Genomic DNA, 16,617 nt, shown 5'->3' on the forward strand with positions numbered 1-16,617 from the left:
TATCCATTTTTCCCTCATTCCATCCATTAACACATGGGTTGACATAAAAGTACAAAGTTCACATTTACACCATGAAACAGTATTATGTCTTCCTACTATGCCGCAAATTTCTTGTAACAATTTCCCATCATTATCTATCTGAATCTGTAAAATTCTTGTTAGGTTCGAAACAGTATGGTTTAACAAGACTCCATTTGTATCTTTAGGCTTACAGAGTCACGTGTAAACACAGACATCCTGATAGGTTTATTGCTTTCTGACAACCCCACAACATGTTAACTGCTATAGATAACTCGTATGTAAGTGTCATACTGTCTGGATGTGGGGGAATTATGTGAGGATCTTCTATGGAAGGTTGCGGTCTGTTTTGAGGGGTTTGGGTTCGATGCTTGTCTTCGACTCAGACAGTGGAATGCTTCTGGCAACTTCTAAAGCAGTACCTATCTTATAAGTTTTCGCATTATGATAAGATTCTAGCATACTTGTATAGCAGAAATGATTAGTGTGTTTAGGTCCACTAAGAATTGAGAATTTACGACAATTTTCTTCAGAGTTTCGTGACGATCAAATTTTTTTGTAGTTCAAATTTTTTTTTTTTTTTTTTTTTTTTTTGTCACATAGGAATCATGTTCATACTTACTGAATTTGTTTCCCTCCTCCTGTTCATGAATATTGCTGACATGGTGCAACACTGAAGTAAATCTTTGCACCAGCTCTTCTGCATCCCCATTACATGTTTTTGAAGACCAGCATACATTTTTTATATTACTGTCCTTCCATTCTAAAGTCTTGAGCCGTGCCTAGAATTTGATTTAATTTTCTCATACAAACTCTTTGCCATATGCCAAATATCAAATTCATGTCGTCATGAGTCTTATAATTTCTCTATTTCTTTCACTCAAAAATAGTGTCATGTTTAATTTTAATGTCAGTTCATTTTAAATTGTTTCATGTGCTGCTTTCTCTAAGACCTCCTCAAATTGTACCTTGTTGAACTATTGAAATGTCGATTATTTTTGGTTTTAAGTCATAATGCTATATACACAATATCTGGCACTAAAGGTGAATCATATTGTCCATCACCAGTGATCCACATTTCCTTTTCATTTAATTCATTCATGTGTTCTTGTTGAATGTGAAAGTAATTAAATGTAATTGAGAGGCTGAGTGCAAGAAGGGCATTTTAAAGGATGTGCCCTTTTTCAGTAAAACGCTTTATTGTGTTCTCTGATCTGTTATGCATATTACCACCAAGTTGTAGTTCAATACTCTGATCATAGAGGTCAGGAGTACCCAAAATGTAAAGACGTGCATAGGTAACATTATGACGGTTCGAATTTTCAACATCAATTTTCTCAAAACTTGCATTTGAGAGAAGTGCCTTTCTTGCATCCAACCCCTCAATTGTTGGCTCTACACTCTACCTAATCACATTTGATTTCATAAAATTTTGGACGTACACATGAAATACAAACCAAGGGTTCTGTCAAAATTCTTTAAGGTTTCGAAGTCAATGTTGCTGAGATAAATTCCAGAACATAGTGCTACATTACCAATGAGGTTCCAAAGGGTATCTGTCGAATACAGAAGGGAGAGCCATTAATCCTTCCCATTGAAAGCTTTAAGGAACCAACCTCAAAAACGATTAGGGAAAACACAGGAGTTTTACTGGAAGCAAGTAAAGAGATAGGTTTGGAAGTAAATCCCGAAAAGACAAAGTATATGATTATGTCTCGTGACGAGAATATTGTACGAAATGGAAATATATAAATTGGAAATTTATCTTTTGAAGAGGTGGAGAAGTTCAAATATCTTGGAGCAATAGTAACAAATATAAATGATACTCGGGAGGAAATTAAACACAGAATAAATATGGGAAATGCCTGTTATTATTCAGTTGAGAAGCTTTTATCATCCAGTCTGCTGTCAAAAAATCTGAAAGTTAGAATTTATAAAACAGTTATATTACCGGTTGTTCTGTATGGTTGTGAAACTTGGACTCTCACTTTGAGAGAGGAACATAGGTTAAGGATGTTTGAGAATAAGGTGCTTAGGAAAATATTTGGGGCTAAGAGGGATGAAGTTACAGGAGAATGGAGAAAGATACACAACACAGAACTGCACGCTTTGTATTTTTCACGTGACATAATTAGGAACATTAAATCCAGACGTTTGAGTTGGGCAGGGCATGTAGCACGCATGGGTGAATCCAGAAATGCATACAGAGTGTTAGTTGGGAGGCCGGAGGGAAAAAGACCTTTAGGGAGGCCGAGACGTAGATGGAAAGATAATATTAAAATGGATTTGAGGGAGGTGGGATATGATGATAGAGAATGGATTAATCTTGCTCAGGATAGGGGCTTATGTGAGGGCAGCAATGAACCTCTGGGTTCCTTAAAAGCCAGTAAGTAAGTATACTTGTTTTAGAAGGCTTAAAATTTTCTTTTCTGTCTGTGTTAATTTCCCAAGATTTATATCTCTTGGCTGACTTTCCACATTAGGAAAGTGATGACAAAGACAGAGAGCTTTCTGTCTTTGTCAGGATGAGATTTACTGTACAATCAAATGCACAACACTGAGGCATTTTTAAAATATCACAGATTAACACTTTTACAATTGACACAATCCAACACTCCATCACTCACTGACTGTGCTGTCTGCTATTCAATCAGGCAGGAGTATCATAGATATGACATCACAGAAGTTTTATGCCAGAACTCACCTCTAAGAAAGTTCATTTGTTAGGTATTATTTAAAAGTGATTATCCTTTATTAATATTGTGTACTTTCCATATGATGAATTTTTTTTGTAATATTTAGTAATTGATATAGAAATTAAATGCAGTTAAAACATCTGTTTTGAAATAAGGATGTTATTAAAATTCAAGAAAGCATTTATAAATTACAACATTTTAATTTCCAAGAATATTGCACTGAACTTTATTTGTACCAAATAGATAGGAGATTGTTGTTGTTGTTTCAATACCCTGCATCTAGCAATGAAGCCATTAGCATTTGTGATCTCCAATATTTCTGGGCTACAGTGTTTTCTGCAGATAGTGCATTGCAGAATTTCAAGTGGCTCTCGTTCATCTCCTTTTGCGATGAAAGAGTAATGGAACGGAGAAAAATTCTCTCCGGCGCCGGGATTTGAACCCGGGTTTTCAGCTCTACGTGCTGATGCTTTATCCACTAAGCCACACCGAATACCACCCCGGCGTCGGACAGAATTGTCTCAGATTAAGCTCCAACTCTTGGGTTCCCTCTAGTGGCCGCCCTCTGCACTACGTCATAGATGTCTATGAACGTAGGACCGAAGTCCACACATGTGCTGAGGTGCACTCGTTATGAGTGACTAGTTGGCCGGGATCCGACGGAATAAGCACCATCTTAAATCACGAAGTGATTTACGCATATCATATGTATTATTTTAATGTACCGAAGTACATACGTATGATATTTCCATGCAGATATTCTGCGTCATCATACGATGAAAGAGTAATGGAACGGATCCCTGCCAACTAGTCACTCATAATGAGTGCACCTCAGCACATGTGTGGACTTCGGTCCTACGTTCATAGACATCTATGACGTAGTGCAGAGGGCGGCCACTAGAGGGAACCCAAGAGTTGGAGCTTAATCTGAGACAATTCTGTCTGACGCCAGGGTGGTATCCGGTGTGGCTTAGTGGATAAAGCATCAGCACGTAGAGCTGAAAACCCGGGTTCAAATCCCGGTGCCGGAGAGAATTTTTCTCCGTTCCATTACTCTTTCATCATATGATGATGCAGAATATCTGCATGGAAATATCATACATATGTACTTCGGTACATTAAAATAATATAGATCTCCTTTTGACTATTGCACAGGGAACACAATGGTGAATTTAGAATTTGTAGTTTATGTAAGTGGCTTGCCAAGCAATCGTGGCCTGTAAGCAGCCTGAAGGCTGCAACTGCAGTTTTCCGTGGTGCTTGTGGGATTACTTCTGGGTTCAAGATTAGGGTGTTCCATTTTTTTGTTTTCGGCATGTATTTTTGTTTCCTCAATATAAAAGTGTGAAAATTTAGAATTGATCAGGCGCTTTACTGAAGTCGTTGGAAAATTTGTCGTTTTCATTTGCTGTATTGTTGTGCCTTTCTTGGCAAGTGTATCTACCAGTTTGTTGCCCTCGATCCTACAGTGTGCTGGGACCCACTGTATGTGAATTGTTTTGTTAAGATTTTGAAGTTGAACTAACATGTTGTAGCAATCCTTTATTTTCTCTGATTTTTTGTGGTGTTTGAGCATATTGCATGAATTGCTTGAATTAATGACTTGAATTTGACTCGTATTTGGAGATCTTAATTACCTTGTTCATATCTGTTTAAAATGGCATTTCCCTGAAATTTAAGGAGTGTTTAAAATTATACTAATTGCAGAAATGTAACTTTTTTTTTCCAGACTCACGTCGTACAACATACAGGAGAGAAGCCATATCAGTGTCCACACTGTTTACGAACTTTTGCAAGCAGTGGCAATTATTATTCTCATAAGAAGAGGATGCATTCCAAAGAGAGAGAGATTAAATTGCGGGAAATGTCCAGTTTATAAGTGAAGAGAGAAAAATAATTTATTAATTAAAAAAATCATGATTTTTGTGTTTGTCTAAAAGGACCCAAATATCATGGTTAAACACATTATAGGGATGATGAATTTTTAGTTTTTACTTTGCATTTCCTGTCATGTTCACAAAGATCTTTGGAAGCATTAATCTCACAAGAGCAGTGTTACTGAGGTATTGCTTGTTGCTACTTTTAGATACCAAAGGGCACCATTGAGGATACAATCCTCTCAAACTGAAAGTAGGAAATATAGGTACATAATACATTGGCCATGTTTGAGAATTTTGTATGTGATAAGTAGAACTACGTCCTTCTCCAAGTGTGAGTGAAGAAGTACATACAGAGTTTCAGATGTCCCAAAAAGTGCAAAATTTGAAACATTTACTGCACAGAAATTATAAGGGGTATGTTAATGATTTTTTTACAATTTGATAGAGGACAGTTGTTGCCTCTTAACAATATGTAAACCAGTTGACTAGATATGTTAGGGGTGAGAGGGAGCTTGGTGAAAAGTCCGTCTTTAATGATCTCTTTGCAGTACCACGATGAGAGTTGGGGCTAATGGCAACAGTGCGACTTGAGATACGGAAGTGAGCAGTAACTCGTTCTGTAGCTTAAAGGCAGTGTTGTCAGTGGATAAAAATACAATTTATCTTCGAGTTAAATTACAAGAGTTATGGGTGAAAGTAGCAACCAATCATTCACAAGAATAGGAGTGATAAGCACAATAAACCTCAGGCTGCTGTGTAAGCCTTCGGGTACCTTCTCCGTACAAAGAGAAAAAAAAAAGAGGGGTGGCCGATGGATACAAGGAATCAGAAATATCTTTCATACTCCTGGGCAATTTCAACTTGGACTTGACAGTAAATGAGAACTGACAGTTTCTGAACTTCATGAGAGATATGTTTGGGCTACAACTTGATACAACTACTCTCGGCATATCTTGTATAGATATAATCTTTGTAAGATATTTGGAAGGACTCAGATGCACACATCACATTTCATACTTCTCCTATCATTGCCCACAATTCTCGGTCAAATGAATTAATTCTACCTATATCTGTAAAAGGTAAAAAGGTATCCCCGTAACATGCCATGAAGGCACTTGGGGGGCATGGAGGTAGAGCCCCATGCTTTCCATGACCTCAGCACTAGAATGAGGTGGTGTGGTCGGCACCACGCTCATACCGCCTTTTACCCCCGGGAAAGACCCGGTACTCAATTTTATAGGAGGCTGAGTGAACCTCGGGGCCGTTTTGAAAGTTTGGCAACGAGAAAAAATCCTGTCACCACCTGGGATCGAACCCCGGACCTTCCAGTCCGTAGCCAGCTGCTCTACCAACTGGTAGAAACTGTAATTAAAAGTAACAGAACAAAATAAAGTAAAATCTACAATACTTAACGACTTTCATTTACTATGCAGCCCCAAACATAGTTCTACATTTAAAAGTTTTCATTATAGCTCTAGAAATTTTTTTTTAAGGGAAACCAAAAATTATTAGCATAACTTCCTTTGAAAGGAAAGTGAACTAAGTGTGTTTTGTCATAGCTAGGGACACCGCAAAACAGTGAATAAAATACATCAAAGTCTGTAAACAAAGTTACTGAAATTCTTGAAAAAAGCGTTTATTTAAATATGTAAATCGTGAAAAAAGTTATTTAAATATGTAAATCATAAAAAAAAAAAAATTGGTATTTAAATCATGGAGGAAATGGAAATCACTTTTAAAAATTTGTAATAAAGCACTCATTCTCCTACAGGTTTCCGCAGTATTAATAAGGCCAGTTACTAGATGGAGAAAAGTGTTATGTGAATATGAAAAACATTGGGCCTATGTTGAATTGCACAGTATGACAGGCCGCTTGGCTGCCAAATTATCAAAATACATTATTCCTTAGTTTTCATTACATACTCTTGCTGAAGATGTGGTAAATATCTTCTACACATTTTTTCTTATTTTCTTAGTGTGTAATGAACTTAAGCATTGTGCATGCGCAAGACACAGATTTACATTTTTCACAGCTGAACAGCCATGCTTTCCACATGATGAAACATGAAAGACAAACCCGTTTTTGTATTTATTTTGAATGTTTCATTGTTGAAAATGAAAATAATGGAATGTCATGACCTATGAATGTACGATTCAGCAATATTCTTAAAAAAATCGCTTATAACATAAGAAATTGCCAAATTCGTAAAAAAAGGGGGAAAGTGAGCAACAAATTGCGGTCGTAAAACATGTCTACGGAACGAGTCTCGTTCATACCTATAACAATTTTAACTCTTCGACTCAATTAACGGAAATTTGTCAAAAAATCATTTGCTAAAATTGGGTGTCTCTAGTCATAGTCATTTATGACAAAAAAAAACCTGAAATGGACAGAATTACTGACCAACATCTCTCAAGAATGCAGAAATCTGTGATGGGCAAAATAAGAAATAAGAGCTTCAATAGCTTTACAAAGGCCAAGAATATGTATGTAAAGAGCAGAAGTATTTAATCTAGTGCCAATAAAGTACATAATATTATTTTCCTTTTCTTAATGCTGCAGCTCTATGAAGAGTCATGAATTGTGGAATTATTGTGTTCACCATAAAGTTTTTGTATATATGCTGATAATTTATTATTAATAGGAAGGAATGAGCTCGAAATAATACAGCTATTTATTGAATAGAAAAACCACCAAACATTGGATTAAATATTAACGAGAGTAAAACAAAATATATTTTTTTTTTATCCAATGCCACCAGGTTGTCTTTTCGACATTTCTGGTCCTCTCTCCTGGCCGTGGCTTAGTTGTAACCCACTTCTGAGGTTGGGGCGCCTGGAAGGCGGAGTTACATTACCCCGATGATGTGTTAGGATGATTATGATAATGTAGTGCTGGGAGAGGTCTTAAATCTAAACTTAACCTAAATTCCAGACCATGGACGAACACAGGAATAATCCCCTTTAAGGAAAAATTCCTGTGCTCTAACCAGGAATCGAACCCGGGACCTCATGAACTATAGCCAGAAGCTCTGACCACTAGACCATGAGGCTGGTATTATTGACGTGTATTATACAACCTGCCTTTACATATCACACAAAAAATGTGCACTCAATGCTGGGCTCTGTCATTCCGTCAACCCACTTGAATCATCTGGATATAAGGGGAATAATTCTGCAGTGCCTGGGAAAAGTGACACAAGTCAGCCCCCACAAACCCCCCTTGATAATTCATTGACAACTTACGGAACATACATAAGTATTTCTCCCATTACAATAATTCATACAGAAAAAAGTCAAATCGACATAAACCAGTGTAAGCTGTCAACAAATCACCAAAAAAAAGGCCTGCGGAAACTGACCCACGTCACCCCCCCCCCCGAGCACTGCAGAATTGAGCCTAGGTCGGGTACAGTTCCTGGGTAGCTCTGTCATATATCATATCATATCCCTGATAACTTCTACCAATGAGCCATTCTTTTGTAATAGATGATATGTACACAGTTTTAAAAGTTAGTTTTCAAAAATGTAAATATAAATTTTATAAGTTCCATTCTCACCTCGTCACATTGCGGTTTTTCTTACACTCGTGTGAATTTTCATCATTGTTGCTTTGAAGATTTCTCATTTTATTCTTTTTTTTTTTTTTTTTTTTTTTTTGCGCTGTAATGGATGTGACAAAAAATCAGCCACCTGAACTCTTAATTTATATTGGCTTGAAAATCTGTTAATCCTTCAGAATAAGTTATATTTTAAAAATGTTTTACTGGTATCTAAAGAATGACATTAACCATCTGTGTTGATAAGTTCCATGATTGTTTATTTTAATAAAAAAAGTTATTCTTTGTAACAGATGTGACATGGATTTGTAACAGATGTGACAAGTAACATGTAAAACATGTTTTTACTTTATTTTACAAGAAAAATTAATGATTTACAAAAATTTGATAACATATTAAGCTATGCACTGTTGTCTTATTTTCATACCAGAGTAAATAATTTTACTCTTTTGGTATGAGGTGTCTCTGTTAGAAAAGAATGGCTGAAATATCATTATTATATTTAGTGATTCTGTTTTTATTTACATTTACTTCATAAATATCATATAACAACCCCTAGCTAAATATTTGAAATATCTAAAAGAAAGGAAAAAAAAAAGTTTTTTAAATTTCATAATGCAAAGAGAATTTTTTCTGTAGTTTTTATGACAAAATATTTGTTTAATTAACTACACAAGTTAAAACCAATTAATCAGCTAAGGATCGTTCACAAATATGAATTACACTTGTATGCAAAATTTCATTGCAGTATCTCAAAAACGTTTTGAGTTATTAGGGGAAAGGTATTGAAAAATAAATTTAAGGGATAAACATACTGAGTGAAGAAGCCTTAAGTGAAGGAACCACACTTTTTTTTCCTAACTCCTTAAATAAGGCATATATCCACAGAATTCCTCGAATGATAGGAGGAGAAAAGTACAATCTAAAGTATGAAATAAATTGAAAATCGCATTATTTAACCTTTAAAAACCTGTATCTCCTTCCTTACAGTGATTATCATATACCTACAAACAAGTTCATAAATAAATAACAAAGATAATTGTTTGAAAATAAAATACACGACAAAAAGAAAGAACAGGATAAACAAAAGCGATCTTGACTTTGTCACACAGCTTGCACCTCATTACCAAGACGACCTGTCAATAATTTGGCAACCTTTGACAATTTACAGTTTGACTCTCATATTCTTCATTTTACACCTTGAACTTCCATTTGAAACAATATGACTGAGTACTCAATCTTTCTTTTATACTAACCTGTACAAGATATGACACTACTTTTTAAACATCTTTCAATTTCTTTTTGTGGGAGCAGATTAAGGACATGTATTCAGCAGTGCAGTGTATGGGTTTCAGTAACAGGAGGTTAAATTTGGCAAATACATGTCGTACACTCCACAAAAACAAAGGTGGCAAGAAACAAAAGTGACTTGTAGGGAAAGGAAAGGTGGTACAGTTTCTACATTGCAGTTGCTTTTATTGGAATGTGGTGCCTAACTCATTGTCCACAACTGTATATGAAGTGTCACAAGATCTAGCTGCTAATTCTTGGAATTAAATGCGGAAATTATACACATCTCTCCACAATTTCAACAACAGAAAAAAAAAAAAATAATAATAATAGAAGAAGTCATTTCTTGCAGCATTGGAATCAGACCTCAGCCACAAAGGTTGTTAATGTCGAGTAAAGCAAGAGTTTTAATTACAATATAAATTAGTGGCATATCGTCCTGGTATGTACACATCAATAATTTCAACACAATATACAGGCACTGGGTGATGTTCTTTGGTCGACTGCGATGCACCACACAGTGATCGTGTTCGCACACTAAACAATGGGTGGAATAAAGTGTGAAACATAAAACCGGATCGTCTTTCATTACATAATGTTAAAATGGCTGGTTAAGTGTCTGTTGAGTTCTCACTCATTAAATCACAGCTGATCCTATACTGAGTCATCGTGATACCACCATTTAGTCTTCTTTGGATTTTTATTGCAAGTTTTTACATAGAATGAGTTGTCAGGAGGCCTTTTCTTCTCCTTGCAACTGCTGAGCATGGAAACAATACTGAGGCACACTGACTGGACAGAGAGCGCAGGTGACCAATCCTCTGTGAGGATCGACAGGCAGATGTGGCCATTGCTGTATACATGGGGATGGACTGGAATGTTCGGACCAATGAATGTTACCTCAGACGGTGACATCGACGCCATTAGTTTCCTACCGGCCCAAAAACAAAATATATGGTAATCACTAAAACAAAAAGGATCCCCAATAACAGCTTTAAAAAAAAAATCATACTTTTGAAACAGTTCAAATATCCTGGTGTTTTGATAGACAATTCTAATGGCAGAAAATATGAAATACTTAACAGACTATATAATGCAAACAAAACTTTTTATGCTGTTCACAAATTATTACCGTACCTTCCCATTTTTTAACCAGAAATTTAAAAATCATTTTGTACAAAACACTAATCCAACCTGTACCCAATGGAGCTTAACTAAAAGGAAAAACACAAATTAATGGTTTTTGAAAACAAAGTGATGAGAAAAATTTTTGGTCCAATTTTTGATCCACTTGAAAACAAGTGGAAAATTCGATATAATGGTATTCATAAACTTTATAATTAACTGTCAATTTTAGATGTAATATGGACTAAAAGATTAAATTGGGCAGAACATGTTATTTGTACCAATGACACCAGTAGCGCAAAATGAATATATATGAACATCTTTAACAATACAAGGCCATTGTGAAGACCTCGAAGTAGATGGAAAGATGAAATTCAGAAGGAATGCATGGAAGTGGGAATTATCAACTGGGAGGAACTAATAAAAGACAGAACAGAGTGGAAGCGATTTGTGAAATCGACATGGAGTCGACATGCTCCATAATGTCCTTTGATTGACTGATAATATGATATGGAAAACAGCAGACTGGTTCAGAAAGAGTTTTCTCCGCCAGTGTGTTTGTATCAAAGTGCAAATTCTTTATTACATGCAGCGCACAGAGCTTGTTTCCTCCTTGCGCATGCGTGATGAAGTCTGCTGTTGCCTATTACTATTGACAATGAGTCATTCATTCTGCATGTATTTACATTCGAAAAGTTCCGGGTTCAAATCAGATAAATTACAGATTAATTTCTTTCCATGATCCATCATTTTTTTTTTCTGTTGCAGTTTCAAGATAATAAAGAAAAAACAGTTTCCTGAAAAAATTCTTCAATGGAGAAAATGTGTTTTGAATCAATGCTCCTCAATAAAATGACATAAAAATGTGGCATACTATACCAGCAATAAGAAAGCTCTTGCAGATAATGGCAACACTACCAGTTACAACTTGCAGTCATTCTTCATCTTATATTTTTTTAAAACTTACCTGAGAAATTCTACAGGAGAAAACAGACTGAATGGACTGGCTCTGTATACATCATTAAGACCTTATAATAAAGATTGTAGACGAAAGAGCTAAGAAACCGAGAAGACTTGGCATTAAAGTATAAATATATTGCATTATGTCATTATTTTATTCCAGAATTATTCCTGTTTAAACAGAGAATTATTATATTTAATCACATTTTTATTATTCTATAAAAATTACATTTGTCATTACTATTAATTCATTTAGTTTGCCAGTTTTGTTGATTACAAGTTATTATGCATCTTGATTACACAACTTTCAACACTACAGAACAAATAATACCCTACAAAAACATCTCAACACACAAACAAACTAATAAATACAACCACATAGGCATATACAAACTCAAATGCAACACCTGCAACAACTTCTACATAGGACAGACAGGCAGATCATTTCAAACATGTTACAAATAACACATCACAGCCATAACAAAACTACAAAACCCTTCCATATATGCAACACACATCACAGGTGCTAACCACACCTACAGAGACATAAACACAGACATGGAAATTTTACATATTCAACCAAAAAGCCAGAAACTAAACACACTAGAACAATACGAAATATATAGACACACAAAAACACATCCAAATGAAATTCTCAACACACTACTCAATTTCAGAACACATACATTCTTTGACTCCACATTATACTACACAAACACACTCTCACAGGAAACCAAACAAAAGGCGCCAAGACCAGCACCAACCAATTCTGAAGATGGCCCATAACAGGCTGAAACATGTTAACCAGATATGGTAAAATTTAACACGAGAAAGACATATCAATGGCCCACAACCAGACTGTTCCATGTCCATTTTACTATTTTTTTTTTTTCAGGAGAGCTATTTTAAGCTCCTGACATTTAAAGCTTCATGAAACAATTTGGAATAGCTTCACAGCAACTTTATGGAGAGGAATATTTATAATTTTGTTCGATTCATATATACAGACAATAAGTGGAACACAATGAAACACAGATTTCTATCTTATAAAAAGTTGGACTTAGAACAATCTGGTTCTCAGCCATCGATATAATACATATTCCATACAATTATTATTTGAATTTAACATTACAGTTATTTACATAAATCAAGAAAGTGTTTCTTATTTAAGCTCCCGGTCAAGTAACATGCTTGACTGTATGCAAAGAAGTTAGACCTTTCCCTCTCTATAACAACAAATTTCTGGTTGCACTACTGCTTGAATCTAAGCAAAGTTACTACTTTAAGTCACAATGCATATTTAAGCAGTATTTTAGTGTCCTCTCTTGTGCATTTGGTTTGTACCAACAACTAGACTCCCTACAATTGGGAGTTTAGCAGATTTACAGGAAATAACAAATCTAAGAGGCAACAGCTCAGTAGAGCACTTACTGTTGATAGTTCAAGTTACATATAGTGAGAAACTTTGGTTGAGTTGTAAGATAGAAGTTTGTATTAGAGCAACCCGGTGCACAGATCAGAAAAGCTAATGCAGGAAATATTATGATGCACCTATGGTTAGTAACAAAACTGAATAACTACATTTTATAGTATTTGTAACAATATATATAAACAAGGTATAAAATATAAACGATTTAAGTTAATAAATTGGTGATTGCAAGGAGAATTTTATTGGTGGTTCTACATTAACTTAATTTTTCAGAGCTCCCATTAGCTATGATATTATGTCCGTAATGTTATTGACTTGCTAAAGTTTTCTTAAAAAGATGTTACAAGAGTGAACATGGCAGACATATGTAGCAAACAGCACAAAATATTAACTGTATTAATTATTTATTGATTCTTTTGTAATGCTATATTCAATATTAATCATCGCATGTAAATGTATATATGTATATTTATGTCTAAATATAGTATATATTATAAAAATGTGTATAATTTATAGATGCGAGACTTAAGCAAATTTTTCATTCATACTGTCTTTCCTTCTGGTCATTACATGGTCTTATTATTTTCTAAATATATTTGTAACATACTATATATGTTTCACATAAATTGATCTTTTTCCTTTCTTTTTGTGCTTGTACTACCTATTCCAAATAATAATTACTTATAGCGTTATTGTTAAACCATATTAAAATAAATTGTGATGCAAGAGCTTGTGTCAAGAAATTATTGATTATTTCTTGTAATTTTTGTGCGACATTTTAAAATTAATTCTTTTTCTCGATTACTCCTGAATAATTTCATGATAAGTGTTCTATAAATGAAGGTAGACTTTTTAAATCTTGTATGAAAGTGTCCTCTGAGAACCTGGAGGGTCATTGCTGCCTTCACATAAGCCTGCCATTGGTCCTTATCCTGAGCAATATTAATCCAGTCTCTACCATCATATCCTACGTCCCTCAAATTCATCAAAGTTTCATGTCCATGGTTCAAGAATTAAAACAGAAAATCAATATCCCGAATTTAAAAGAAAACTTACAAATTAAACCAAACCCTTTAACTCTATTAAATATAGAATATAATCTAAATTTAACAGAAGAAATACTGAAATCAGAAGTAAACACTGAAATAATGAAACAATTGTCTTTAGAGACAATTAATATTAGGTACTCTCCACAAAACTGGCTTCATTTATATACCGACGGATCCTTGATCTCCAGAGAACAAGGTGGCGGTGCAGGTGTTACATGCTGTCTCTTCTCACTTTATAGATCTCTTGGAAATGGAACAACAAATTTTGATGGAGAAATCATTGCAGTAAGTGAAAGTCTTAGGAATCTTCTATGCCACATCAATAAATTTAAGAATGCAGTTATATTGTCAGACTCCAAAGCAGCTATTCTATCAATAGTCTCTAAACACACACCTTCATCTCAAACAGCAGAAATAACTAAAATGCTCTATTAATATCACTCAATAAAAGAATTGTATCCCAATGGATACCATCCCATTGTGGAATCCTGGGAAACAAGAATGTGGATGCTTTAGCAAGAAGAACAGCACTGCTACTTATAGACCTGTTACTAAATCTACGTATTACTCTGTGAAAAGATTTATTAAATCTACATACTTATACTTCAACAAACAAAATTTGATAGCACAATCTCAAGGGAAAAAATGGAACTCTCTGCATCATAATACACAGTTAATTCCCGATTTACCACGAAAATCGTCTGTAGCTGCATTTAGATTGGCAACAGGCCATGATTGTTTGGCCAAACACCTGCATAGAAGTGGAATATATCAGTCCCCTAACTGCCCGTTGTGCAACTCAAACCAAGAAATGGATTCGGAACACCTTAAAATCTATGCTTCAGTGGCTGACCATGAAAAATATTGGAGTGCAAGAGGTCAAATGACTTTATTGTCAAACGCCTGGCATTAGAAAACAACAACAACACTCTATATGTATTTCTGGATTTGCCCATATGTGCTACATGCCTGCCCATCTCAAACATCTGGATTTAATGTTGGTTGTGCCAAAGAATCATTCCCATTCCGAGGCTTATGTTGGGGCTTTGTAACAAGCTGTATTTTTATGGTGAAGATTGTTAGCCCTTCGCCCAACTCTGAAGCTGGAGGACCCCCCTTATTGGCTGTCTGTGACTGCTTATTCAATATATTCGCAGCTACCTTTCATATCTGTAAGCCATCTCCTCTATCCACAACCTGAGGTTGTGCCATGCTGTGGTGATAGGGACTGACAATACACAACTGAGAACTATTGCAGAAGCAAAGTGAACCCACGAGAGTCTTGTATGAAGTAGGGAATTTAAGAAATATGTTAAAATTTTGTGAACAGATATTCATGTCATCTTTTAATATATTTAAGCGTAGTGCAGAAAGCCACGTTGTGATACCAAACATTTTATTCTCCACGATTAATAAAAAAAACTGCAATTATTTATTTATTCGTTTCATTTTCCAAATGACCTTATATGCGTAATTTTATATTGAAATTAATTTTGTGATTTAGTACACAAGCAATTACAGTAAAGTGACAATTTTTTTTTTCTGGATGCTATCGAAGACAACCATTCAAGACCAAAATTGTTTTTTTTTTAATTAACATTGGGACATGCATATAGTATACGTGCTCATACACAAAAACACACATACTTTCACACAAGAGTGGAGGAGATCTATGATTAGTCTATGACACTCTAATTAATGATAATTAGCACCATAGTACTTAACACACTAATTACTATAAAGCATAGATTTTGGGAGTTTATCGTATAAATTGGTACTTCTATGTGATATACTGTACTGGTACTGTTAAGATTTCTGGTAAGTCTGTGGTAATTCAAATGTACCTTTTGGGATGTTCTTGTGCTATACTCATGATAAGTTGAATTTAGGGAAACTATATTTTGATGGTGGCTAGAGCTCTGGACTTATAATCTTGTGGACCCGGGTTCGATCCCTGGCATACCCCCAATTTATAACTTGTGTTGGGCAAGTCTGTGGTCCAGGTAACACAGAAGTTTTCTCCAAGAACTTCGGTTTCTCTATGGCATACCCTGGGCAGTAACTCCGTCGGTAAATTGGTCTACACAAATGGCTTCATATGGGTGAATGACAGAACAGTCAATTATCCACCATTAAAAAAATTTAGGTAAGATTTTAAGTCCTCTGAAAATGTTTATACTTTCAGTCCAAATAGGGATTTGCTTAACCCATTAATGCCCAGAAAATTTTTTGTGGTTTTTAGAACTAATATTCATATTGTACCATCACAATGATATGAAATGAGCATCTGAATATTTTTCCAGAAAATCCGGACATTGTTAGGCTATTGTAGGCCTACTATCGAAGTGGCAGGATTTCCTGCCACTGGGAGATAAAAGACATCAAAACTATACTTATTAAGTTATTGTATTAAAAGCATCGCAATATGTTTGCAAATCATACATATTATGAACTTTTCACTTCTTTCAGGTAAGATATACATCGCACAAAGGCTACAGATATTTGAAATAATTGTGTACATAGAAAAAATATATTTAAAAAAATTGAGGGAAACCACTACCTGAAAGACGTTTGATGACAATAAATATGCATATTAAAAAAAAAAATACA

The 16,617-nt window shown here is 35.0% G+C and overlaps 1 protein-coding gene across 1 annotated transcript in view; it reads left to right on the plus strand.

Moving 5' to 3' along the window:
• The window catches only part of LOC138715279 (zinc finger protein 774-like), a 41,604-nt gene extending 29,681 nt beyond the window's left edge, over positions 1-11,923 (plus strand). Inside the window, exon 8 of the mRNA XM_069848029.1 lies at positions 4,444-11,923. Coding sequence (XP_069704130.1) covers positions 4,444-4,593 — 150 coding nt within the window. The 3' untranslated portion in view covers positions 4,594-11,923. The remainder of the gene's footprint in view (positions 1-4,443) is intronic.
• The last annotated feature ends 4,694 nt before the right edge of the window (positions 11,924-16,617 follow it).

This window comes from Periplaneta americana, chromosome 15 (genome assembly GCF_040183065.1).
Source record: "Periplaneta americana isolate PAMFEO1 chromosome 15, P.americana_PAMFEO1_priV1, whole genome shotgun sequence".
Classification (NCBI taxonomy): Eukaryota; Metazoa; Arthropoda; class Insecta; order Blattodea; family Blattidae; genus Periplaneta; species Periplaneta americana.